The 24,731-nt window shown below is 33.9% G+C and overlaps 1 protein-coding gene across 5 annotated transcripts in view; it reads left to right on the top strand.

Moving 5' to 3' along the window:
* sona (sol narae metalloprotease) overlaps positions 1-24,592 on the top strand; it is a 54,850-nt gene extending 30,258 nt beyond the window's left edge. For 4 of the 5 annotated variants that reach the window (XM_011068804.2, XM_011068807.2, XM_087408462.1 and 1 more), the window contains 16 exons: positions 4,982-5,082; positions 9,291-9,351; positions 10,494-10,705; positions 10,969-11,058; positions 14,076-14,274; positions 14,385-14,514; positions 14,665-14,794; positions 14,985-15,127; positions 17,500-17,555; positions 19,300-19,426; positions 19,559-19,723; positions 19,984-20,110; positions 20,341-20,445; positions 20,904-21,055; positions 21,514-21,914; positions 23,851-24,592. In XM_011068804.2, coding sequence (XP_011067106.2) covers positions 5,020-5,082; positions 9,291-9,351; positions 10,494-10,705; positions 10,969-11,058; positions 14,076-14,274; positions 14,385-14,514; positions 14,665-14,794; positions 14,985-15,127; positions 17,500-17,555; positions 19,300-19,426; positions 19,559-19,723; positions 19,984-20,110; positions 20,341-20,445; positions 20,904-21,055; positions 21,514-21,914; positions 23,851-23,987 — 2,298 coding nt within the window. In that variant the 5' untranslated portion in view covers positions 4,982-5,019 and the 3' untranslated portion in view covers positions 23,988-24,592. Of the gene's footprint in view, positions 1-4,981; positions 5,083-9,290; positions 9,352-10,493; positions 10,706-10,968; positions 11,059-14,075; positions 14,275-14,384; positions 14,515-14,664; positions 14,795-14,984; positions 15,128-15,456; positions 15,510-17,499; positions 17,556-19,299; positions 19,427-19,558; positions 19,724-19,983; positions 20,111-20,340; positions 20,446-20,903; positions 21,056-21,513; positions 21,915-23,850 lie in introns of all 5 variants that reach the window. The other variant, XM_011068808.2, reaches the window with a different exon arrangement.
* The last annotated feature ends 139 nt before the right edge of the window (positions 24,593-24,731 follow it).

Genomic DNA, 24,731 nt, shown 5'->3' with positions numbered 1-24,731 from the left:
AATAACAGACGAAATACATAGTTTGAATTACATTTTTTTCTTTTAATAATTTACATTTCGTAATGGAATTTATGCGCAGCTGAAATTTCAGTGTAACGATGTAATAAGTAGAAGCACGGGCTCCGGTAGTCGAGTGATTTCTCACGATACTCGATATATCTCGATTGATATATTCTTGCATTCCGGAAGTGGGCACTTTTCATTACTTTCTACTATCCATAAGCGTATGATGGACCGAAGAAAAGTCATTGAACGCAAGATTAATCCTATCGCCGATTAGCTCATCATTCATTGTATCGTTTTGCAAATGGGAAATGAACGCATTCGCACATCGTAATAAAATTAACGATTCTTCCTTTTTATAAAAGACTTTCGACAAAGTAAATATCATAAATTTACACCGTTCAAAATATATCGAATCATTTTAATATGGGCAGTAAACTTGAGACCCGTTTAGAAGGCTTGGCACCTATAAAACGAAACTTCCAGGAAATTTAATTTGATATATTATCCTTACACGCATCTCTCTGACAAAAAATAGTACATTATTAAAAGTGACTGAGCTATTATGATAATATTAGACCAATGACTAACGCCGTCTGAAATAAAACCTTTTGACTTCAATGAAAATCTTGTACGAGTCATTCTGAAAAATAGTAATTTGAAATTCTAAAATCTTTTTGAATAAAACACATGCAACCAGTTAAACATTTATCATTATTAGTTGATCCTATGGAATTTGGTCTACCCATACATTCATTCTACATAATAAATTTAGTGTAAAGTGTGTAATTTTTTTGAGAGATAATTACATTCAAATCTTGATGCGGTGCTAACAATACGCAATCTATCTGTTGCAATTCGTAGCTATTGCTCTACATAAGTACGAACGATTGCATTCTGATATCGCAACGTACGAGTTATACGTTCGGATGTTGCGTTATAGGCGACTGTGTATAAACGTTACGCGACATATATAGCAAGCGTATAGATAAAAATTTGATATGGTTATCTTGATGACCGCAACTACTTTCCAAACGTTGCACGATCTTCTAACTCGAAAAGAAAGTGAACATGATGCACTCGGCGATATAAAATCGACTCAATTTTATTCTTCGCTTTCGATTTCTTCGTAGATGGAATCGCATCATTTGCCTTCTCAATGAGGAAGGCAAGGATTGGCGAGGAATTGCTTTTCGCAATCGAGATACCCTCCTCTCGTTTTTTCTCTCTTTCTCTATCTCTTCATCTTTGCTTCTTTTTCTCTTTCTTTTTTCTCGACCATGTATAATATGTTAAAACCAGTTGCCCTTTACTTGGCATCTTCAGCTTTTCGCTGGCATTTATAACCTACAATTGCCGGTCATATTAATTAACGTCGCGCAAAGAAAAGAGAACCAGTACATTTGTTTTGTTCACCTACAAAAGGCAAAACAAATTAGGCGTTACCGCGAACCCAAACTCATGACCCAAATTTGTTTCCTCGAGATCAAATGAAAAGGTATTCTTTGTCTACGTAAACTGGATTTTTATAACATTTTTATAGGATAATTTAATATCCGTTATTTTCTCACAGTTTGTTCTTAGGATCGTGAAATGCACTCTTTAAACTCCAATCTCATTCTTTTTACATAAGATTTAACTTCGTTAGTAAAGTAATAATTGTTAAACAAATTAGAACTACGCAGAGCTCTTTCGTCTATGTAAATTGACTCACTATTTATTTGGGACAATTTAATATTTATTATTCTCTCATATAAGTTGTTATTAAATTGATTGCTTTGTAAAAAAATTTCTTCCAGCACAACTATTTTAAATCACAATAAGATAAGTGAAATGTCACACTGATAATGTGCAAGCCATCGCTCAAACTCGTTCCTTCAAGGTTAGGAAAAAAACAACGTTGTATTATTCACGCGATTTCTAGTTTTATAATTTGGCATAAACCAGTCATCCAAAATAATTACTCATTCTTTTATCTTTTATTACATCAGTATGTTATTAGCATCGTTTTCTTAAATATGTTAGTTTACGCTTTGCAATTTTTTGCACGAATTTCTAAATTTGATTTGAAAAAAGCAATGTAATTAGTTGTCATACTGAGAACGTGAACAATGGCCTAAACTCATGTTCTATTGTTCGTCTAATTTCTAGGTGAAAGCATTATTTTTTCTATTCTTACTATATTCTGAACGTTTAGATGTTACAAAGATAACGTGCTTCTTTTGCATTGTATATAGAACATATTATGAGAATTTTTAATTTTCTTTTGATATAAATACCTTTACATAACAATTATAATCGTCTTAATTCTATAATGCTACTAAATAAATTTTTATTTATTACTATTATCACTATTAACATTTTATTTAAATCAATATATAATTATTATAATTTATCTTTTATTATAGTTAACAATCAAAATTTATATAATTTAATTTTATAATTTTACACTTCTTTGCTACATATGAATAACTTATAAAATGTCACAAAATATGACAGAGATTGATATATGTGACAATTTTGAAAATAAAATAAATAAATAAATTTTACTCAGAAAAAAAAATTAATGATTGCAATAAAAATATTTTACGCGGCATCTAAAAGTTGCTGATGATATATGTATTTATCCAATGAAGGGATATTTACTGGAGAGGAAAGAAATAGAATGCTGTAGTATCCTTCTTTAGAAATTCGTATAAATTGATAGCAATTACGAATAACAATGCGGAGGTGCGCAAGCGGTATGCTTGATGTAGTCCCATAATTACTCAACGACTGCATGAATAATTTTCGATCAGTGACGATCAGAATTCATAAACGAAGCAGCACAATAGATCCTTCTCTATAGCGTAGCTATGTGAATCTCATAGCATCGTATTCTTGCGGTTATGACCTATGAAATTGTCATTATTGCACGAAGGTTGAATACATTACTCGGTTGGAGAGATCATTATTCCTTATTAAAACAGAGAGACACGTGTTTTCTTTCTCTTTCACTGCCGCGTGAAACTCCGTTGCTTTCGTTAATCCCGAAGATTTCTCCATCCGCGAGCTAATCTCTTTGATTCGCGATTCTTTTAATGATTATTTCCATAAAATGTAATATATTCTCAACACAGATATAGATCATACAAAGTACGTTTTTTAATAGAAAAAAAGCTGTTGCAATTGCTCTCGTTAGATATCTTCCCAAGGAACAGCCAAGTTGAGAGAAAGTAAAAATGACATACTTTGACATTAAAATGATGTTTTGTAATTACAAAATTTAACTGTTTATTGACTTTAAGCATTAAAATAAACTTCTCATTTTGACGTCATTTTGATGTTTTTGTTGACTTTTATGTGTTCCTTGAGTTTGTTTCAATATTGTCATTTAATATTATAAATAGAAAAAAATCAATAATTTTAAATAAATAAATTTAGTCAAATATAAAAAGATAAATGATATTATAATTAAGGTGTACAGAGATTTTATAAGTTTCTATTTTATAAGTGTTCAATTTTGTGTGTGTGTGTGTGTGTGTGTGTGTGTGTGTGTGTGTGTGTGTATATTTTTTTGGCAAATTTATTTAAAAAGAAATAAATTAATCTTTCTGCGTGAATTAATCTTTTTCTAGCGAGCTTTTTACTAAAAACAAATGGAGATATTTTCGATAATACCTTTCAGTTGGTTCATATTTATATTTCGATATTTATATACATTTAGATTCTTAACATTTAATTGAATCAAAGTAAATTATGTTAACTTTGCTGTTTTATATTTGCTATATTTAAATATCAAGAAGTTCAAAACATGATTTTAGATCAATTTACATAAGTATAAGCTTCTGTGCATGCTATTATCTTTTTAATAGCTTTATTTAATTTATTTTAATGATTTTGTTTTCTTTCCAAATTATATTATAATATTTATAATTTTACATTTTATGTTATAAAATAATTATAATGATATCAATAATTCAAGATTACTATCATAAATGTTAATTGAAGATGATTAAACTTGACATTAAATTGACTAAAGTTTAATTATTATAAATCTTATTTTTAACTATATATATAAATAAATAAATAATTATATATATAAATATACAATTATTAACTATATATAAAACAAATAATTATCTAAATCTTAATTAATTTTAACCGAGATTTACAAAGCAAGCAATATTCAAACAAAATTTTACACTCGCTATTTCGCATTTCACGTCTAAGTTCTTAAAACAAAATTTTTATAAATAATATCTTGAGTTTACAAATATTAATTTTATAAGAGTTAGAATCTTTTTCAGAGTTTTGACATTGGAACTCTTGAAAGAATTCTGAATCTGTTCGGAGGTCGTCGACCTTTTCTCCTTTTTAGTTTTTTTCGCGATCGAAGATTAGTTTCTGCGCAAAACACGTCCGTCTATAGATACAGTATGTTCAAAGCTTCTGACACGAGTCTATTCGGCGTTAATCCGATGCAGCGAAACTTTCCTTCCGGGATCGCCTCCGTCGTTATATTCAACGCCGCGCTCTCGTTTCTTCACGCGATATGGCAATTCTCAGTTTCATGCATGCGTGAACTTATCGCGACGGTTAATTTCGAATCTTCATTTTCACATTTCGCTTCACCGAGGGTGTGGCAAAAAATTATATAATCCCATGATTTCTTCATTGCACCGGCGGGTAAAGTATTTCTTTCATCCGCTCGCAAATAATAGACGCGACTCTCCTTTTTTTTCCTTTGTTAATTCAGCAACAATGGGAAAAGATGATGTTGAGAGATGAATTTTATCTTATTAATGAAACTAAATAGACAGATATCGCCCTAATTAACTTCTCAGGATTGAAAAGAAAACGGTAATTTTAAAAATATGTAAATAAATAAATATCGAGAGCAACAGAGTTTTAAGTACTCCACATTGTCGTGTCCATTGTATTGTCACTAATTACCCTCACTTCATTCCCACTTATGAGACGAAATTTTCTGTTTCAGCGATGTGACGCAATCAGTCAGGAATATTTTTATGCAAAATGACTCGCGCCCTTGTCCTTCTCTGCATGGCCATCATTCTACCTCTCGTACGATGCGACAAGGTAAGATCCCAGTCAAGTATAGTCAAGACGACCAAGGACATTGTTATTCCCCGCAATTACCTTTTTAAGACAAAGAATACGCGTGCTCGTGAGGACGCGTGCAAGAGGATAATTCTGCTGCTGAATTAAAGCGAACGGCCGCAGAATGCGATGACGACTCTAATTTACGTTAATCACGTCGTTGCGAGGTAAATTCACGGTACGCGAGCAGCGTCTTTTGATTTACGCTCGTGTCTCTATTTACTCAAGTAACATACTCTTCTCTTTTCTTTTTCCGTTTACCGCATTAATTTTGCAGAATACAATTTTAACGCGCGTCTTGTATTCAAGAGGTTCTTCAAGAGGACGACAGCGTTCGCTTAATTCGTGCAGACTTAATTTACGTGCACAGCTCTAATGCTTGAATATTATTTAGCGCGATTACAGCACGAGAGGAATTAATTAGCTTCAATGTATTAGGTGTTGGAATTAATTCGTAGCGTTTTTTAATGAAAGAATGTTATTTATTTCACATGAGCATTAAAAAATACATTAATGAAAGTACTTCCCATCACTTGTAAAACGCTACGAATTAATTCCAACACCTAATAGATAATACGGGAAAGAAGGAATTAACGATGCTTCATAATTTCTCGCGTTACTCGCGGTTAATGTTGGGTGCGCCGGCTATTTATAAAGGAATTACTTCGATCATCGATTACCACACTAAGATCCGCGCAGAACTTGCAAACGATACGAAGACTCTTGCTGCAATGTCCTTTCAGCTTATCTGTAATTATTACGTAGAATAAAAATTATAAATCGTTTTCATAAACTTATATATCTTTTATTATTTAATCAATTTAAAGTAAAGAAATATAAATCTTAAGTACTTCCAAGTTTAAAGACTTCAACGCATTTCTCTAAAAAATTTCAACTCTATTTATCTCGTTATTTATTAAACGCTAGATTTATTCTCAAGATCGACGAGATATAAATGCGAGACTTTTACGAAGTAAAGCTCGTTAAGATTAATAGCACTGACAATTTATGTATGTACATACGTGTCAATATAGTAACTGTTTCATAATTAAAACAAGTACGCGAAAAAAAAAGGACTACAATTAATGGCACATTACGACTTAACACGCGTCGGTTGAGTGCGTCATCTTGTCGTAGATAATCATCACGAGCGTGGTCAATGGCCGGTTCTCCTAACTTACGTAAGAATCTCGCGCACGAAATTGCAATAAAACCATCGAACCATTCGATGTTGTTTAGCCACTTTGCCTTGCTTTCGATTTTTTTTTCGAGAAAATTTAAAATAATCACGCAATTCTTGTTAAGCTCATACGTGATAACGATTGGCAACAAAGAAAACTAAGAAAACGATGATGAGACAAACATACTGTTAAAGTAAAATACAATAATACAAGTTGGCAATTTTCAGTTGTTAGTTTAAAATTTAATTATACAAATTGCAACATATTATACGAATTATATATCGAGTTTTGTCATTTTTCAATTATTCGCGAAAATGTAATTTCACACCAAACACTTTTTATAAGAAAATTCATAACTCAGACATTTGTTCCGTATATATAAGATTAATTAGAAGACTATTGACGAATAATAATGACGGTAATATTTTTATCTGAATGACTGGCATTGTTTTGTATTATTTTATATCCATAACTGTCAAAGTATACACTTGTTGAATTACAATCAATATAATTAATATCAAAGTGCAACAGGAATTATGTCAGAGTTAAATCAGAAGCACGACGTGTGTATAATAAATAAATCAATATACTCGTACAAATATTAAATTCTAAGATATGTATTGGTAATAGAAATGTCAAAAGATTGCGTCTTGTAATTAAACGTGTGCAAGCACGTGTCTTATCATCGATAAATCGCGAAAAGCAGAAGGAAAACAACACGAGCATCGATAATAGGTACGTTAAACATTGTAATTAAATAAAGAGACGCTTCTCTTGATAGTCGTTGAATCATTTGCGAACCGGTCAGTCGACGGCCCGCCGACTTACGTAAATCGCCGGTCATTAGGAAACGGTACAAATAATTACTTTCAAATGAGAAACGATGATTTCCGGCAGTCGTTCCATGTGATTTCGCGATGTATTTGTTGCACCGGAGGAGAGAGAGAGAGAGAGAGAGAGAGAGAGAGAAACAGAAAGGGAAAACCGGAATGTTCCTAAGCCGAGAGAGTAATCTACTTTTCACGGGAGAGAAAAAAAGAAAGACGGCGTTTCTATCGATCGGCGGTTATGCTCGCAGACGCGTGAAATAATTACGATTAAAATGCGCGCGGCTCATGTCACGGTTGACGGGTATTACAAAATTCATTGTCGGGTCTGAAACTGTCCTGAGAAAATCTCGATTATTTGCACGTTCCGACGTGGAATCGCTCGTGCATATGTAGATCAAGGCAGATTTGCAAGAATCGTTATATCGGATCAAGAGTATTAAACTATAAAGTAAAATATAATTGTATGTGATAGCTGTGCTAATTTAAAACATTATTATATAATAAAACCATTATTAAATACTCTAAAATAATTATGAGATTATGTTGGAAGATTAAAAAGGAATATAAAGGAAAATTTGGATATTTTATGAGAATTTCGAATTACGTCCACTCAAGAAACAATACATCAAGTCAAGAGAAGGAGTAAAAATGACTGTATTTTGACGTCATGAGAAACTAAATGATAATTTTGGGTTACAAAATTTAACTGTTTATTGATGTTAAGAATCAAAATAAAATCATTTGATTTTTTTGTTGACTTTTGTGTGTTCTTTTTGAGCAAACAAGTAGGTATCTCGTCGAAGTTTTGTTAGGAGCGAAACGATTGCTCGTAGCACAAATCGATCGAGCTCGCGATTGGAGGCTCGGCAATAATGAGCGAAAGTGATCGACCTTAGAACTCCCAGGGGCTTCAATCGATTTCCAGCTGCAGCTCGATTTCTGTGACACGGTGCAGCAAAAGCGCGGCACGCTGCTGTGAAATGGTAGAAACAGACCTTGAAATGCGATTGGAAAACAGAAAACGCGTGCATGTCCGTTAATTATGGACCGCCGTTGTAAAACCGGACGGGCTACGATTCTGAGAACACTTGAAAAATCGCCGTCCTAACCTGAGCAAGCCTATTGCAGCCAATTACAGCGATTGTTAAATAAAAAAAAAAACGTCACGTTATATATAAATAAAATTTATATAGTGATATCATCACTATATTATATAGTGATATCAGGTTAATAATGTAATTTATTCAACTGGGCAATTGTTAGTTTGAAATTTATATAAGATAACTATAATATATAATATAAGATAACTATAATAGTATTTAAATTTACAGTGTTGAGGGGAAATTTTATTTTAGTGTTTACACAAATGATATTAGATGTCCTCTTTCTTTTATTTAATAAGAATCTCTTGTGCAGTTATTGCAATTGCTAGATACGTTATTTAATCGCTCTTGCTGCCTGCATTGTGAAACGTAAAATTTCAAGTCGTGGATTAATCTACAAATTCCGAGCCGTGATAGTTCTACTGTTCGTGACGTAACTTTTTACAACACAAAACGTGATGTCTTTTTGCCGACGGCGTTACCATTCCCGATTACCGTATCCACTTTGCTTCGCTATTCCCACGATATTGGTGCGACAGGAACAATACATGGTCAAGAAATTACTTCGACTGAGTAAGAAAAAAATAAATAAAACTGGAGTCACGGAACTGTCAAGATGCGCAAGCGAAAAAACATACAGATGGCGTAATAACCAATAATGACTAAATTGCAAATCTCGAAAGCTAGATTTGCTTGCACAAAAGATCTCACATATAAAAATTCTTTCTCTACCACGTTCATTTCTCTGCGCGAATAATAATTACGAATAATCGCTTGCAGGAAACGTCGTTTACGTCAGATAAATTAGCAAAAGTTTCTTTCGATTTACCACTTCAATTGATGCGCGCCACGTACCTATTCTCTTTATAACACTATTGTGATACACGTCATTTCGCATTTAGGAAACTAATCGTAAGTAATAAGCGTTGTGATCGATCCGCGGATTGTATCTCGTCATGGATTTATTCATGAGTCGATCGATAAAGCGCACCGAGATTACGAACGGTCGCGATCTCGATTACGTAAGAATATTGCGACACCCGCGCGTTCACTTAAACTCATTTGTGTTTCAGATTCACGAGCACATGACAAGGGAAGAGATGCTATCGGTGTTTTACACGGGACACGAGTCCGGTAAGAATAGCGAAAAAAAGTAACTCACGCGTTATCTTTTCCGGTTTTTTTAATACCTCATTCCCTCCGGCAATGGCATTAAAAAAACATTGGATTGCCAATTAATGTGATTCAAGTGCAGAATTGCGTTGATTATACACGCGGCAAGAATAATAAAATGTCTATTTAATGCCCGTTTCCATCAATGTAGATTAACTTCAATCTCGGTTCAACTTATTCTTCGTCTTTTTCTAATTTTAAAGATTCAGAAAATCATCAGTGTGAAATAAATCTATTAATTAATTTTTGAAATAAAATTCACGTCGAATTTAATAATGAATACATTTTACCCGAAACTTTATTCATGTGGAATTTCCATCTAATTTTAAAGATTAGAAAAAGACGAAGAGTAAGTTGAACCAAGATTAAAGTTAATCTACATTGGTAGAAATAAACATTAATATATCATTTCTATGCGAGATGTTTTATAATTAAAAGTATGAACGCATTGCACCATTTCTCGTGAAAATTATTAATTCTTGGAATTTGTTTTGTTGTAAAAGTATTGAAAAAAATCATCAGTGTGAAATAAATCTATTAATTAATTTTTGAAATAAAATTCACGTCGAATTTAATGATAAATACATTTTACCCGAAACTTTATTCATGTGGAATTTCCATCTTCCTCATCTTCTCGGCGTGTCCCTGGCAAAGAAATCAGAGACGCAGATATTTTTCATACTTGACAACGGGCCGTTAAACTCCAATTCTCCATTGTGAATCACTCTCGATGAATATTTATCTCGATGAATATTTATCTCGATTCCGTCACTCGAGAATCACCTTCTTAGAAATAGTCCGTTGCCTGATCTTCAGGTTTCTAATATTAAATGATCGCTAGTTTTATTAACAGCTAGGCATGAGAAATTAACCGGTAATCATCATTCATTCTGAAATGCTAACCGTAACATACAATCACTGAAAGTAAAAGAGGGAGATTACGTAAAACGTATATTAAAACGTATATTTAAAAAATATTGTATCCTTTAAATTATGTGTATATATAAACGGAGATTCCTTTTTTTAAAAATTTAGTAAAAGAACAAGAGCTCGATGACTTTCCTTTTGCAAATATAAACACATTTTACACCCTCAAACCGTAGTGCCACCGTACGAAGTCGTGCCTGTGTTGCACACGATGCATAAGAGAAGCTTGGACGCGAAACCACAGATTCACCTGAAGGCCTTCGGCAAAGATATCAGCCTTTCGTTAAAGCCTACGGAAGGTTTATTGACGGCCAACAGCTTGCCGATGTGGATTGTCACCAGGAACTCGTCACAACCGGACGGCCTTCATTACGAGAGGGTGAAGGATGTAAGTGATCTCTTTTTAGCATATTTAATCATCAAGACTTTACAATTTTTTTAATAATTAAAAATTCTTTCAATATTTATTATTAAGCTAAAATATTCGACAAACAATAGATCGTATTTTTGTTTGTACTAAATGTCCTTAAAAAGCAAAAAAAGAACGTAACAAAAGGTTCTTTAAAAAAAAAAAATTTATTTAATAATTTGATAAGAGTATCATACATTTTTATCGAATCAGTTTCTCTAATGAGTTTCTAATTATTTTAGATCGGCATGAATATCGGTGACATCTATCAAGACGCGGAGAACATGGCTTCCATTCTACTACATCGAGACACGAATGGGAAAGTGCGCGTTGTAAGCGGCCATTCTTTCTTAATGTTCCTTTCGTCACCACCCTATTATTGCGGGTCGTCTTTCGTCAACCGACGCGACTCGCTTAGGACCTGTGTTATAATTATAGCAATATCGCAATTTGCCGTACCGCACGGCGTAACATTTTTACGGCAATGGACGGAAAGCAACTACAATCGCTGGTACAATCGTATGAATCGTATAAAAATTCGCGAGAGATTCATGGACGATAGTTTCACTTGACTAAGTTGTACTTTGAATTACAATTTATATTTTACGAAGATATGGACTATATAGATTATAGATTACCTCTCTCTTTTAGGTTTTTAAATTTTATTAAATTGTTTATTCTACTACAAGAACAATTTATAATCAAGTGAGAATGAAATTCAATGGTCGCGTATACGATGAATCGCATGAGATTTGTGATGCGTGAGTCAATGGAGATTTATTACAAGTAATTAAAATGTTAGAACGAATGTCTGGCATGTTGTTCCATCGAATACGTTGTTTCATCGTGAGTTATCGCGTCTATATTTTATGGACACTTACCAAGTTTCGTTATCTTCACAAAATAGTCGTAAATTGATCTAGCAGATGAGTAAGGCTAGCCGTATATTTAGTAAGCAGTCGTATCGTTTGCTTAAATCTGAGAATGAAATCTTATGGAAAAACGTTGAGACGTTTATAATACTTTTTTTATTTTAAACAATGAAGAAAGAAAAAAATCTTTTTGCGAAATAAGCGTAATAATATTATTCCCCACTTAATTTTGAAAAGATTATAATGAAATTTTAATTTAGTCTATTGTGGATAATTGAATAAAATGATGTCGTTATATATACCCCCCCCCCCCCGCTGCGGCATTAAAGTTACCTAAATACCGGTGATGCCACGGTTTTGACATTTTCATCTTATATTCGCAATCGACGTCTTTCTCGCCTTAGTCAGGATGAAGTCTCGCGTGAAGAGTATTGTGTCTACGGGACAGAAGCCAATAAACTTATGCATCGGTCCTACCTTTCGCAGTCTGCAATTTCGAGAGAGAAAGAAGGACGTTGTATGCCTAATAATTTCGCGTTTAAACAAGCGTGACTTGATTTCTCTTACAAAGCTCTTAATTGCATCTCTAAGAAGGAATCAGCTATATGAGATATTTTCCCCGTATTAGCATTTATCACGTATAATTCTTATGAAACATCGCAACATCTTCGAGATTTATCCGCCACGTCACTAAATATGATAATTATATTCGCGATTCCGTCGAGGAAAAGACCACAAAACATTCAAACATTTTTGGAGAACAGGATACAGAATGTAAATTCTCATACAAAATTAAAAACTAGAAAAAGCCTTTTTAAAAAGATTTGAGAATAGCACTATGCAAATTTTCGAATAGTTAAAAACAAAACTTAAAAAAAAGAAAAGAATTAGAAAATAATACGAAGAAAATTCTTATACATAAATTAAAAATGAGGCAAGTTGATTGCGCCAATTGATTGTCCCTTCACTTCTCAATTAATCTTAATTGCTGTTACTCCTGATGTTTTTTTTCAGCGAAACAGAATTGAATTTTGCAAGCAACCACGCTACGTGCGTTGCACGTTCGCATGGTTTATCCGAAAGGTCGGGACGATCTAAATTGCGCTATTACGCGCGAGATCATTACTCGCGATGCAAATACAAGTAATATAACTGGTGCGCGGGCGAGAGTACGGACATATTACATTACAATCACGCGTTGTATCTTGCGGGAGTCGTGAAAGTTAATTGTTAGATACAAAAAATCCTCTCGTTCATTCGGAGGATCCGATGGATCTATGACGAAATGAATTTCTCAGTGACTTTGACGGCGATTTTCGCGCGTAGGAGTTTCAATGAAATTTTAATGAAGACAAAGACATGTAATATGTCGTCCAAGCGGGGTCACGTATACATAATGCCATCTGGTTACATAACGCGTCGTCGTAAAAGCGTTGTTCTAAGTGACCCCGTGCTGGCCTGACCTTTCGCTTTCACTCCCCCTCCCTCGAGATCTGACCAGTGCACCTCTCGTAGACTGCAGATCGAGCGGCGCGATCGTGTCCGGATCGGGAATACCGACTCGCCGTAATTCGATTCGCCGTAAAATGTATACTCGGCACCCGGCTTGATGGAAACGCTCGATTTAACATGCCCCTCAACTAACGCACCGTGATTCATATATATCGCGATATTTATATGTGCAATATTCAAATCTTGCACAATTCGGAGAGAGATTCGAGCGGGCATGAGTCGTCTAATAATTATGGGTATCAGGCTCGGTTTATAGTGTTTATACACATCAAGTGTGTGTTTCAGCGATCAAACTTAAGATTAATCACTTCGAATCGTTTCGAAGTTTATGGCGAGATTTATCAATTTTAATCTGCTTAAGTTTGTTCATTACACAATGCTTACGTCATATTTTTTCTTAATTTACTATGTTTTAACTCTTTACTTATGCAAAGTTTATATATGAGGAGAAATGTTTTATATTTATTTATTAAAAACATAGTAACGTTTAGAAAAACTATTATTAGGTACAACTATAGGCACAGTTAATTACGAAAAAGTTATGCTGCAATACATTTGAATGTAAACTCCTTGAATATTATATATATAATATAGTTCACGTAATCAGCTAGTTGAATCATTTCTTGAGATGATATTTTAATATTACAACCTTTAAAAAAGAAGAAAGAAAGAGAATATTAAGAATAAAATTTTGTTTTATCGTTACATCTAAAATATTACTAATTAAAAAAAAATACTAATTAAATTCATTACTAATTAAAAATAATAAATTAGAAACATAATATACATATATAGTAAATAAGTTTTTTAATTCGCATCGAATTAAAATAAAATTTTGTAATCCGAAGTTAGACATTCCCATGACACTTGATTCTATATTCATTTGATGAATGACTATGTTTGTTTAATAGAATAATTAATTACGTGATTAATTATTCTATTAAAGTATACGTCTTTTCGTTCAGGATGGAACCATCGGTTCAGAATTAATTATCCGGCCACTGCCAGAACGGGTTCTGCAAGAAGTAATGAGCAAAGCGTCAACTCTTTACGAACCCGAACTACTGCCCAACATAACTAGTAGCGAAGACTTGGAACACACAAGTCATCATATCGTTTTCAAAAAGGTGGATCGACCTATCAGCGACGAGTACAGTGACTTTTGTGAGTGGAATATACGTCAAAACTTTCATTTTCAATCTTATTTGAATCGACAATTTAAAAATTGATCTAAAAAATCCTAAGACTGCAAATACAAATACAAATGTTTTCAGCGCTTATGGAACCCGATCACTTAGCCAAGAGATATAGGATTAAGCGTTCGATTAATAGCAGATCGAGGCGCGAAGCACCGTACATCATTTACCCGGAAATCCTTTGTATTGTGGATTACGATGGGTACAGGTGAGAGTCGACTAATATCATCTTTAAGAAGCGTGAATATATACAGCCGTGTTATTCTTCCTTATGCGAATATTCCATGTATCCGCATTGACATTTATAATTTCTCTTAACTCGCTTCTCTCAATGATCAAACGGATCTTTTCTTTTCAGATTGCACGGTGGCGATAATGTGCAGATAAAGAGATACTTCGTATCCTTCTGGAACGGAGTTGATCTGAGGTACAAGTTACTGAAGGGGCCAAAAATACGTATCAGTATAGCGGGAATAATTATTTCACGTGTAAGAGACAGTAATAAAATTAATACTGCAGTTTATATACATATATTATAATCTACACATCGACAGATTTTTTTCTTAAAATATGTAAACTCTACTTATCAAACTTATCAAACTTATTAATTAGAAAAAAAAAACGATCTTTGAAGCTGCAGATGCCTAAATATAAATAAGACAATTGTATTATACTCAGGGACGAGACGCGACACCGTATTTAGAAAGGAATCGCGTGGGAAGAGACGCAATTGACTCGGCAGCCGCTCTGACAGACATGGGCAAATATCTTTTCCGGGAGAGAAGACTTCCTGTATATGACATTGCCGTCGCTGTCACAAAGTAAGAGTGCCCGATCCGTAAAATGGCCTACGTGCAGTGCTGTAATTTGACGGCAAGTCACGAAAGTGCCTACAGAAATGATAACCTCTCTGATGATCCATACTTTTCATTTATTTGTCAATCCAACGAGTATTCATTAACTTTACACGACGTAAATGAGAGAAGCGCGAATACATCATAAATGAATGTTGGATTCCACATAGAAGCATTTAATAATTAACTTCAATACTCTTCGTTTCTCTTTTTGCGTTACGATAATATTTATTATAAATTTTACGTTTTATTCTCTCTGATGATTTCATACTCTCGATTTTTATTCCGCAAAACAGGTATGATATGTGCCGTCGTAGGAAAGGCGGCCGCTGCACTAAGGGAACTGCCGGTATGGTTTATTACATAGCGATCACGCTTTACTCTTTTTTTTTTCTTAATTTTCGTAAAGTATGGTACAGCATTTTCGCTAGCATGTATAATATATATAGTTGACGATATTATTGACGATTGACATGCAGTAATGGTACATAGTCTAACAGATATAGTAGAGTTAGGGGATGTCTTGGGATTCTTGGGGAAGATATTTTTCGAGAAATATATTTATATTTTATATTTATATATTATATATTTTTCGACGAATTGCGATAATGCAAGAAATCCCATCACTCGCTGATACAAAAACAGCTTCAAATAGAAATATCTTCCTCGCGTGATTCCAACGAGCGAAATTAAGAACTTGTAATCCTTGTCTGCGAGACAATGCACTTGTAATTCACCAGAGCTTCTTACGCACACGCTCGAGCAAGGAGGAACGAATGAGGAGTGGGTTTGGTACCACTAATCTTAATTTAATTGATAACGCATAATTCGCGACCGCGATGTGATCCCAAAACATCATAACATCAGACAATCATGCTAATTGATGCACGGAATACATAGATTCGCAGATCCGTAAAAATCAAAACGTATCACTGAATATATAAAATATCCAGTTTGACATTTGCATTGGAAAAGATCAAGTTGAAATCAATTTCCTGTAACTTCTTAAAAATATATAGCGTTTCGCAGAGAGAATCATTTGTATGTGTGAATTACGCAATACTACGTAGGTTGAACAGGCTTTAATGTAAATCTTTTTTTCCTTCCGACGAATTCGTGTTTTTTTATTACAAGTATTTTGCAACACTTTAGATAGGGTTACATCCAATCAGATGTAAAAATATAGAAAATAAAGAGAACTGAAATATTAATCCAACCGGAAATTATAATTATTGAAGTGAATTACCGTATTATTATATATATTTAGATAAATTTTATTTCTAATATAATACATATGAATTAATAATAATAATATTTCAGTCCTTAACATTTTTGCAGCACAATTTGAATATATTTTGAACTCATGAATCAATTCAAATTAATAAAATGAATGGGGCAAAACACAATCCATGCATATTAAGTCTTCATTTATGCAAATCTACGTAATTTACAAGTTTATGATTTGTTAAACGAATTCCTCTTTCAGTTACGAAACAGTGCACCGTATGAATGTAAAATCTTGTACAATAAATCGGACCCGCAACGTCTGTCACGCTTAATCGAAATGCCAACTCGCAATCGCGTACAATTGATTAATGAAATCCGATACGAGATCACCGTTTAATAAGCGGGCATTGATTCATGCACTAAACGCGCTCGGCGCGGTTTCTTTGCTTTTATTTACTTATTAATTTTTTTGTTTAATATTTCACACATTGGCTACACGTGCGCTTCCGCAACACTCGTTTTTTCAAGGCTGCCTCGAGGAAGGAGCGCATTTTTTTTTAAATTTTTTTTTTATCTTTGCGGAGAATTTCTAGTAAGGATTGAAATTGACACAATTTTGGCTCCGTTATTAGGAAAATTGTTTTTACGTGTCTTAACTATCGAAATTCGACCATGCTAAAATTGTGCCGGTTACGAATCCTAGTTTTTTTTGCGACGTTCGCTTCGCGGGTGTTGCTTTCGATCACGCAAATCCACATTTACTGACTATCGCAAGGACATCACGGAACTTTCTCTCAAAACGCAGGGTAGGGTGTTTTATACTTGGCGGTTACAGTTTCTCGAGAGGATGATTATCATTTGTATTTCAACCCGAGAGAAATCTAGCGAACCACGACATTGAATCGTTTCAAACTCGTTCAAGCGATGATTCCACGCGTCTATTTTCACATTTTTTTTTTGTATTGTTCTCTTGTGCAGTATTGTAAAAGAATTAATATGTACGGTGTCTGGAGTTTCACCGTCTAAATATTGTCTGTCCCGTGACCAGGTCAGAAATGTCACTGAGTATGTAAATCTACATGATAAAGAGTATTTTTGTTATTGCATTGCAGATTAGATATGTGCAGGAGGCAATACGCGAATGATGTGTGCAATAGAGGAACCGCAGGTATGTTTTTTTTTTTTTCGAAGAAGGAAACCGTTATTTTTTAGCTTTTTCAACTTTTAAGTCTTGCACATTACGCACTGCCTTATAAAGTTTCAATCTCCAGATTTCCAATTTTGATATTTAGTGCAAATACAGATAAATAAAGGAAATCTAGTAAATTTTATTTATAAAATCAAGAAATTAGAAGAGAAACACTTAAAGTTCTATTTACTGATTTTTATTTTTCGAGACTTAGAAGGCAATCGTAGAAGTTACTCAAAGCAAATTTCTGTTACATACTTTACTTGTGTATGTATCAGCTTTGTATCAATATCATATATACTTTCAATACTTTACTTCTAATGCCTTATATTCTTCTTTTCTTACGTAATGATTTCATGCGCGCATCATACAGATTCGTCAAGCAATTGCCTTTTTCAAACTCTGCTGTTCCCTTGCACAGTTGCTTAAAACCTACTTCTATATGTGTTTATATCTATTTTACATATATACTAGGTATTTATACAGTGACGGATCGAGATAATTTTGGCGCATCTCGATTCAACAATTCAAATACCACAGTTGACAAAAATACAGTACAGATACAAAATATAATGAAATTTATCCAAGAAACACACCAAGTCAAGAGAAAATCAAAATTATGTACTTTAGCGTCAAAATAATGATTTTTAGTTACAAAATTGGAGTGTTTGACTTTAAGTAAAGTCATTTTGATTTTTTGTTAATTTTTATGTGTTCCTTGAGTAGCGATAATTCTATATTGGGTCGTAATGGATCCGCCACTGTATCTACACAATTATTACAGTTTCCGCATTTTATGTATATACATACTGTTGTTTCACGATCTTTTATACATCAAATAATCATTACAATTTCAGTAATTACATGTATCTCGCTCGTATATTTCATTATTTTTTCGACCAAAAAAAAAACAATAGAAAACAGTCGCTCAAAATTCAATTTCTCCTGCCGTCTTTATTCTTTTTTTTCTTTTTATATCACCTGCGCTCTTTGTTCTGTATCTCTCCTGAGTAATAATTTATGACTCTTGTATACCTTTGGCTGCATTACATTGCCATGGATCGTGGTCTTTGGTAAGTCTTTGAAATCCCTAAGGAGAACAACTTTAAAAAGAGATGTGCCTACTTTTTCGTAATCGGTCGATATTGAATCAGGGAAAGGAAGGCAATGACGTCCGATCTGTTGATTGGCCAATTCGTAGACATTTCGAACGTAAACTATGCAATATCTTCGGCTAACTCTCTCGTTAACCATTGGGCGACGAATTAACGGATGCATGCCGCATATATATCGACATAACTACTTGTTTTTAACATTTATCCACAAATGAATTAATAATAATAAATAATTAATAATAATCCTCATAGGGTGCGAAAGCACGAGATACTAGCAATGTCTATGGTATATTAACAACGCGTGTTTCTTCACCGTAAACGCAAACGTAAATATCGAAACTACGTTGAACACAAATTACGACTAAGAGCAATCGAACTTGATGGACCTGCAATGTCCCTAAAGTCAAGATCCCGAGATTTAAAAAATAGAATAATTAGCGTTAACAAGTGTTTACAGTGAAGACATACTTCTGTCGCTAATTTAACGAGACAGCTTGCGTTAATACCGAATATGATTCTAATAGTAATAAAGTAGTACTACCGTTCGATGTATGCACATAGCCAGGGAACGCAAACACAAGGCATACTAAAGAGTCTCTTCTGCATAGGATTCGCATATGTCGGCGGGGCGTGCGTCGTGAATAAACGTCTTGAGAAGGTGAATTCGGTCGCTATCATCGAAGATACCGGTGGATTCAGCGGTATCATCGTCGCTGCGCACGAGGTCGGCCACCTGTAAGCATAAATTATCATACAAACCTGTTTCTTCTCATTTTTATCTATTGCTACGTACCCACCTTCTTTTACCTGAAATGAGAATCGATTGATACCACTGAAAATAAAACGTACACTTTACGTGAATCGTAGATTGGGTGCCGTTCACGACGGTTCACCACCACCTAGCTACCTGGGTGGACCAGGAGCAGAAAAATGTCGATGGGAAGACGGATATATCATGAGCGATCTTAGGCACACCGAGAAGGGCTTCAAATGGTCCCACTGCAGTGTGTCCTCCTTCCATCATTTTCTAAAGTAGGTAACTGTATGTAACGCTAACTTTAATCTGTTATTGGAAAGTGTACGAAAGAATTTGTTATTTTTATTATACTATCTTTTTCTAATTTTTCAAATTGATTTTGACTTGATATACAGTGTGTCTACAGCTTCTATCTTTTAGAAAGCAATTTACTGTGTGTAAATAAATAATCAGATTATTAAAATGAAATAAGCTCTTCTTAAAATAAAAAGTAAATGGAGGTTACTAAATCTACGCTACCTTTTTTTATTTGTAGTGGTGATACAGCGACCTGCTTATACAATGCGCCTCACGAAGACGAGGCGCTGCCAAGAGTTCTTCCGGGCAAACTCCTATCCTTAGATGCGCAATGTCGGAAAGATCGTGGAACAAGCGCTTGTTTCGTACGTATCAGTCTTTATAATACGAAAAAAGTGGGCGTAATTAAGTTTGAAGTCTTCTTAATTTCTGAAGTCTTTTTTACTTTAATAAAGCTTTATATAGAATATTAAACTGTGTGGTGTTGGATCTAAGATTATTCTTATGAAAAATATTCATATGATTCTTACTCACATCTATTTATTTTATTTATTTAACTTTTATATTTTTAACTATTTATATTTCGTATATTTAGAAAGACGATCGAGTTTGCGCTCAGCTATTCTGTTTCGACGCCGGATCCGGATATTGCGTCGCGTATCGCCCAGCAGCGGAAGGATCGCCGTGCGGAGATGGTCAGGTAAAACGAGAACTTACAACAGTGCTAAAATTTACTTTCGACCAATTTTTGGCCGATTGACATTTAGACTACGCGAGAGTTGCTGGTGAGAGAAGGGAACCAAGTTGAAAATTAGCCGAAAGTTGCAAATAAATTTCAGCACCGCTACAATAACAATTGCCTTATTTCTGTTTGTAAAAGAAATATTTTTCTCGGCATATGATATTTCAACTAATATATGTATTATGCAGTTTGCATGAGCTGGACTATGATGTAGCTTCCGCGACGCGTCTGTCGCAATTGTAACGAGCAATTACATCAGAAGTGATCTCATAAATCCTGGCTAGTGTCGACAATGCGATGCTATAATATCATGTAATTTTACATAACAGCGCCGAGATAATAATATTTGGCATATATCTTCTCGAGATGTCTTTGCACAGTTGTTTAATCGCTTGTTCGTTGACATTGATTTCCAGTACTGTCTGAACGGGAAGTGCGTCGCGGAGCACGAGAACATAATACCGGATTATACGCAGAACATTCCGACGTATGTACGTCGAGATAGCATATTCAATTCTGCAATACACACCCGGCCGATATTCGCTCATTACAACAACACAGATTACAGGTAATGATCCGAGAACTCGAGTGATTCTTTATTTCGTAACGCGTGCAACAAAACTCCGCGCGTAACTAATTTTAATTCTTGAATACCATGAAAAATGATGAAGAAAATTTATGCGTTTTGATCAATTAATCTTCACTAAAAGCAAATGCAAAACTTTTACATAGTAATATGAATATATAAATAATCTTCAAATATATTAAAACATTTTTTTTAATTTCGAAGTTAAGAATTGAAGTTATATACATCAGCGACATTTGTTGAACATCGACAAGTGTATTTCTAGGTGACCCACTCATGAATTTTAGCATATCGTTACTTCAATTTAAGAAGTGTGAATCAACGTATTCACTAACTGTTAATTAACTTTAATTAATAGACGCTGTCATTTAGCAGAATATAGTGCAGAGGTATACAAATGCAACACCATATATAGTAACACCGTGATAATATGCACACAGGTATCCATGGGAAGCAACACAGAGCATTCCATTATCAAGCACCCCGTCGACACCGACGACGACGACGATAAGGACGTCGACTTATCCCTACAAACACGTCACAAATCTGTTTGCAACGACAGTGTCAAAATATACGCGGACAATTATCAATAACTTATACACCGATCAGTACAAGACTAGATACAATAATAATAATAGTAACAATAGTAATAGCAGTACTGGTGGCGGCTTCAGCACTACCACCAGAAGAAGCAATTTTTTCAACTCATATTACACCGTCAGTACCACTCCAAAGATCACTTACGGTCCAAAAGTTAGTCCATTCAAGTATAAAAACACGGTGATATCGTTTTCCACGACGACCAAAGGATATCAGAACGGCCTTCGAAATGACGGCCGCGGTAAGAGAATTCTGAACTAAATCCTGTATCACTGCTATATCTTTTTCTATCTTCCGACTTTTACGTCGAGTCGTTACTTAATTTTGCATGATCGTCTCTTGCCGTTAATGTAACAGATTCTTGAAAGCCGACGATCTTTTTCTCTGTGTCTTTTCTATTTCTGTCATCTTCTCCGGTAGAAAATTCTGCCTGCGAGGAATTTTTTGAGAGACATTGGTCCCGATACGTCTCTCTCCATTATTGTTTCATCAGTCTTCTGATAATACTTGGCAATATTTGATGTTTTATTATTTTGTATAATATATGTGTATCTTCTCTATGTTTCGTCTAATGTCACTAATGAAATATGAAAATATCATAAACTGAATTTTCATCATGCAATCGATCTCACAAATCGATAAAGGTACTTTATACCGATTATCGAAAATTCTGTTTTGTTAACACTGGCTCTTCAACTTCATAGAATGTAATAATATCGATTAAATTAACTCAGAGTTTCAACAGTTTATCTTTTTCATATACAATATTTTATATGTATATCTTTGTAAATATCTTCTATCGGATCGATCTTTAAATACGTTACAAATGAAGATTATAACGTTGTTCAATAGAAGTGATAGAAGATACTCTTGTATCTTCGATAAAGATGCATATGAGCATCGTAAACGTGTATACATCTCTCGTTTTTTATATCTCTTTGCAACAAATTCACTAGCGGGACAGTGATACCTGAATATATGTGATACCTGTATATACCTAATAATACGTTTGTGTATATATATATAATAAAATCTATGGACGTAAAACCGATGATAAGTGTATTATATAATAGTTTCTATGAATAACTAATTATTTTTTTTACCTACAATGGTCGAGCTGAATCTTTAATGCTTAAATCATTTAATGTGAATTTTATATATATATAATTCAATGTAAATTTTATATACACACATATATATATATATATATATATGTATATAAAATTTACATTGAATTATTATCGCATTTATAATTTCTAATTCATATTGATTGTGTTCTCACATGTACAGTCTAAAATAAGATTCTTATTGTTTAATAATTTTATTGTTGCACTAAATTCTATTTCAGGCTGATACACTGAAAAAAGAGATTGGCTGCTGCAACAATTTAGATGGTAAAATATGGCATAGCATTTTTAATTGGCTCAAGTTTTGGTTGCGTTAGCCTATCCGCAATGTTAGTATATATAATTTTATAGACCACCGACGAGATACTATTAAAGATTATCAATCCTGGACAAATTTTCAACGGTATAAAAAAGGCTTCAAGATAATTGGAGAACGCTGACATTATCAACAATTGATATAAATTTGCTATTATTAACATAAATATTTGTATAACTAATATATTATTAAATTTATGATTTTTTATTACATAAATGCTCCATAAATAAATATGCATACTTGTACAGTTATAATATTCTATATATGAAAAATATTCTATTGATGAAAAATTACAATTTTTTTTCTCTGCAGTTATCATCTCTGTTGGTAATCAGACTTTAACTGATCACAACGATAAGGAACACTGAAATCACAATTTTAAAGAAAAATCGAGTATTATTGAATTTTAAATGCATATACACACATTGACAACAAACACGTTTACTAAAGCAATAAATCAAAAAATTAGTACAATATTATCAATTTTTTACTCTTAATCACTTTAATATAACAAAGATCGAACTCCCGTAAGGATGTCAATCTTTAATAGTATCTTGTCGGTGAATAGGCTAACGCAACCAAAAATTGATTGTTGCAGCCAATTAAAAATACTATGCTATATTCAGCCAATTTTTTGTTTCAGTGCATGCATCGTCAGTAAATTATTTTAATTGAACGCTATGTATTCAATTGAATTCGCATTTCGCATATCAATTCATTCGTCTTGTTTCCAGGAACAGAGGCCGGTGAATGCACGGACGTGGGGTCAGATTGCGCGGAGCTGATTGACAGGCTAAGAACATGGCTGTGCCATCTACAATCTGTGAAGAGTCGCTGCTGCGCGTCCCTGAAGACGATCTGTGCTGACTAAATAATAACACTAAGGACAAAAAATAAGAAAGAAAAAGAAAAATCAATTCGATAGTTTACTTGAAGACGTCGCGCTTAGACGCCCGCCACGGATGACGATTTTATTAGGCGCCCTATCGCTTCTCGCCGTCGTAACGCAGCATCCGGAAAAGCGCCGCATCGGAAGGAGTTCGGGAAAGATCTTTCGCGCTTGTCAACTCTTTCTCTTTCTCTTTCCTTTTTTTCGCGGATAGACGAGAAAATCTACGTTAGATCCTCGTGCGGTTCCTCGATCGCGATAATCACATTGGACTCTTATAGCTGTAGCTGCGTGTCTCGCATACTTCCAGACGTAATTTTTACAGTACCAATTTTTTCGGTACCAAGATTGTACCGAACAATGTAGTGAATCTCTAAAAAGGAATGGATTATCAATCGGTACGATAGAGATTTCGGCTGCGTTCATATTTATTCGATAAGAAGCGATCTCGCGAAAGACTCGTTACACAGGCACAGGTGCGTATATTTTTCGCGAGCGTAAAAACGCGCGTGTGCGCGCGCATATGAAAGCCATTCGGAATTTACGGAAAATGTATAGCGCAAGACAATAAATGGGAATAATTAAAACATTCTTTCTTTTTCTCCTACCCATATAATAATATATAATTTATGTAATTATATTTATAAATTATATAATTAGAGAGACATAAAATATTTGTGAAAGTCTGGGATATTTCGCAGAAAGGAAATTTTTACATCATTCTGT

This window comes from Acromyrmex echinatior, chromosome 8, assembly GCF_024713525.1.
Source record: "Acromyrmex echinatior isolate Ae372 chromosome 8, ASM2471352v2, whole genome shotgun sequence".
NCBI classification, from domain to species: Eukaryota; Metazoa; Arthropoda; class Insecta; order Hymenoptera; family Formicidae; genus Acromyrmex; species Acromyrmex echinatior.
This window is presented reverse-complemented; position numbering and strand designations above follow the sequence as displayed.